Source organism: Poecilia reticulata, linkage group LG9 (genome assembly GCF_000633615.1).
Source record: "Poecilia reticulata strain Guanapo linkage group LG9, Guppy_female_1.0+MT, whole genome shotgun sequence".
In the NCBI taxonomy this organism is placed as follows: domain Eukaryota; kingdom Metazoa; phylum Chordata; class Actinopteri; order Cyprinodontiformes; family Poeciliidae; genus Poecilia; species Poecilia reticulata.
In genome coordinates, this window is record NC_024339.1 from 31,077,522 (window position 1) to 31,080,751 (window position 3,230).

General features: G+C 38.6%; 1 protein-coding gene across 1 annotated transcript in view; it reads right to left on the bottom strand.

Moving 5' to 3' along the window:
- Positions 1–625: 625 nt before the first annotated feature.
- The window catches only part of LOC103470710 (natterin-3-like), a 6,021-nt gene continuing 3,416 nt past the window's right edge, over positions 626–3,230 (bottom strand). Inside the window, exons 3-4 of the mRNA XM_008419341.1 lie at positions 2,081–2,159; positions 626–1,967 (exon numbers count right to left, since the gene is read on the bottom strand). Of these exons, the coding sequence (XP_008417563.1) occupies positions 841–1,967; positions 2,081–2,159 (1,206 nt within the window). The 3' untranslated portion in view covers positions 626–840. The remainder of the gene's footprint in view (positions 1,968–2,080; positions 2,160–3,230) is intronic.

Genomic DNA, 3,230 nt, shown 5'->3' on the forward strand with positions numbered 1-3,230 from the left:
CCCCACCTTCTTCAAATCAGACAAAATTGGTGTCAAACGTTTGTGCAGCAAAAATTTTTGTTTGTGCCGCTATCATTTTAAAGATATAAAGAAAGTTGGATTTCATAAAAGTTGAGAGGCTGGTTGACCTTTTGACCTTTACACTTTCATTAATATCTTCAAAGCCAAAGCAGCACAAACAAAAAAAATTTGCTGCACAAACCAGSACAAACGTAGCCGAGTTGATTGACACCATTTTGTCTGGTTTGAAGAAGGTGGGAGGGCTGGTTGACCTTGGATGACCTCTAGAAACATTTCTTTATATATTTAAAATGATAGCGGCACAAACAAAAATTTTTGCTGTACAAACCAGCACAAACGTAGCACAAACGTTTGACACCAATTTTATCTGATTTGAAGAAGGTGGGGGGGCCAACTTCACTCAGGTTTGATAAACTGCCCACAAACTAAACCAATAGTCAATAGTTTTAAAAACAATAATTATTTATGTCATAAGAAGTGAAAATGGACAAATCTCATTTTGAAATAATCTGATTTTGAAAATGAGTTCGTTATACTTGATGATAAATAGAACACCAAATTAATTTTCATTGCTTTATTAATGCCAAATAAATTGCATAGAACAGCTCAGAGGGTACATTCATAAACTTTAAAGTTTGTCTGTTTCTAGATTAACTTTAAACGAGCAGATGGTTAATAAAAATGTTTTGGGTTTTTATCAGAATTACATAAAAGTCACTCCTTTGATAATCGCATGGTTACAGATTCAAAGGGTGTGAATATAAAAGCATAAATGAAGCTGAAGCTCTACATGAAAAGCCTGGTAAAGTCATGCTAACTTTACTTCAGGAGGTTTTCACTCCAAATATCCAACATTTCAGAAAAGCGTTTGGACAAAGGTTTACATTTTTCCACTTCAGCCCCAATATCTCCAACTTGGACTCCATGATACGATCCAGAGACGATGACTGTTTTGGTCTCTCCGTCTTCATAGGTTCGCTTGAGGTGGGCGGTGAAGGGAATGTCCATACTGTACTGATAACCAACCATCTTTACAGTGCAGCTGTGGTTTGGAGGTACGGTAAGCTGTAACGACACAGTATGGGAGACCTGCTCTGTCCAGGTGTTTCCATGTGAGATCGTATGAGTCGTCTGTGCGTTGATTTCAATATGTCCTTCCACAATGCCGGGAATTCCTGTTTTCACGGTTGTTCTTATACCAGCTGTGAAGGCATGGCTGCAGTCCCACCGTCTCTGGTCGGTGGTGGTCTTCGTCAGAGAAACCGTCTTCGTCACATTCATGTTGGAAAGGTTTTTAGCAGTTGAGCTTCTCAAGGTTTTTGGAGGTTCTTTGAAAATTCTAGCAGTTTCGGTGTGATAATTAACATCAGAGATTAAATCATCCTCAGGCTTCACGTGGGTCAGAACCTCATAGCTCCTGTACCAATACTCACTTCCCTCCCAGGGAAGATAAAAGCATTTATCCTTTGAATCAACCTTCCCCAAGCCGTACTTGTTCTTCCCCACATACATTTCCTCACTGGAGCAGGTTCTGACTGAATTCTGCGGGACAGAACCATAAGAACCTTCCTTCCACACCATGATCTCGAAATTATCTTCATTCACAAGGATTTGAAAGCTGGAGGAACGATGCTCTTCTTTTTTATTTGGATAGTGGCAGTAAGAACCCATGCTGGGGTTGTAAAAGCCAGAATGACACCCGACTTTGCAGACGTAGTCGATGCGATCAGCGTAGCTGTTATGAATGGCAACGGCTCCATTAGGAGGGGAACCGTTCCATTTTTCCCATTGCAGTTTTCCTGTACTACCAAACACTGGCAGCGTCGAGTTAACCGGGCTTTTCTGTCTGAGCGGGGCAGAAGGCAGAACACGTCGGACTGTTGAGAAGTACAACTTAGCTTTGATTTTAGCAACATCATCCGCAGGATGTGGATTCACAGAGGAGACTGTGAAGAAAAAGAGTATTTATGCTGTTTCTTTGCTAGAGGCGACATGCTAACTCCAACATCACCACTCCAAAAATCAAACATTAATTCTCAGGAGGACTCGACCATCTTACCGTTTTCATCCGGCGGCCGGTTCCAGTCCGGGTCCAGAGGACTGGCTGAGGACAGAACCACCAGCAGCAGCAACGGCAGCTGAAAGGAGCAGAAATCAAAGTTATTATCAGTTATAAACAGGATCAAATGTGACCCTGAAGAAAACAGCATCTTAACTCAATTAACTGTTTGGACAAGAATATATATAAATAAACAGGGTGGAGTTGCTGTTGTACTTCCTTTAAAATTAACAGGCTGCTTTAATATAAGGAACTTACAGGATGAAGTAAGTTTATGAATGCATGAATTTCTCTCTTTCCATACAGGACTCATACACACACTGTATTTCACGATATTAAATGCAATAATTTCATACATATTATGGAGCCACAGTCTGGATTTGATCACTGTGGAGAAAAAGTTAAAGTTATTCATCTGCTTGATGTGTGATCGCACGATGTGGATTTTCTGTTCATCTGGTTGAATATTGATTAAAGCAAATAAAAATTTAATGTCATTATTACAACATTTTATTTTAACTTAAAAATATATGGGAAAAATTATGACCAGATATTTTTTGACGGCGTCAGTCAAAATGATGGATGATGAAAAAGTTTAGCACAACTCAGAATTCCACCGTTAAATTATTTGATTAATGTATTATACGTTTTTAGACCTACACATTACCATTGACAGCGGATGTAAATGGTTAAAATTAGAGATGTGCTGATCAGGTTTTTTCTTGCCGATACCGATCACCCATGAGGGCTGATCGCCGATACCGATCACCGATACCAATCACTGATACCGATCACATAATTAATTTTATTTATTTTTTTATCAAAAGCACTACCGGTTACATTATGTGGAAAAAGGAACCATGAATTCACCTTAATTTAGACAAAAACTTGTTTTTAATCACTTTTTCCAAGAAGAAAACTAAACAAACAGCATTGTGCAAATTGTACTGCTATCAATAATACTATCTTTAACAGACTGATAACATATGGAGGCTCTGAAGAGGCTAAATTATGCAAAGAGCCAAAATAAAACCTCTCAACATTGTCATAAAAATTCAAGTATAAAACTTAACATTCAAAGACAAATACAGGATCCATTACAATAAACAATCCTGAGTTACTGAATGAAAACTTCCTGTTAGAATGGCGG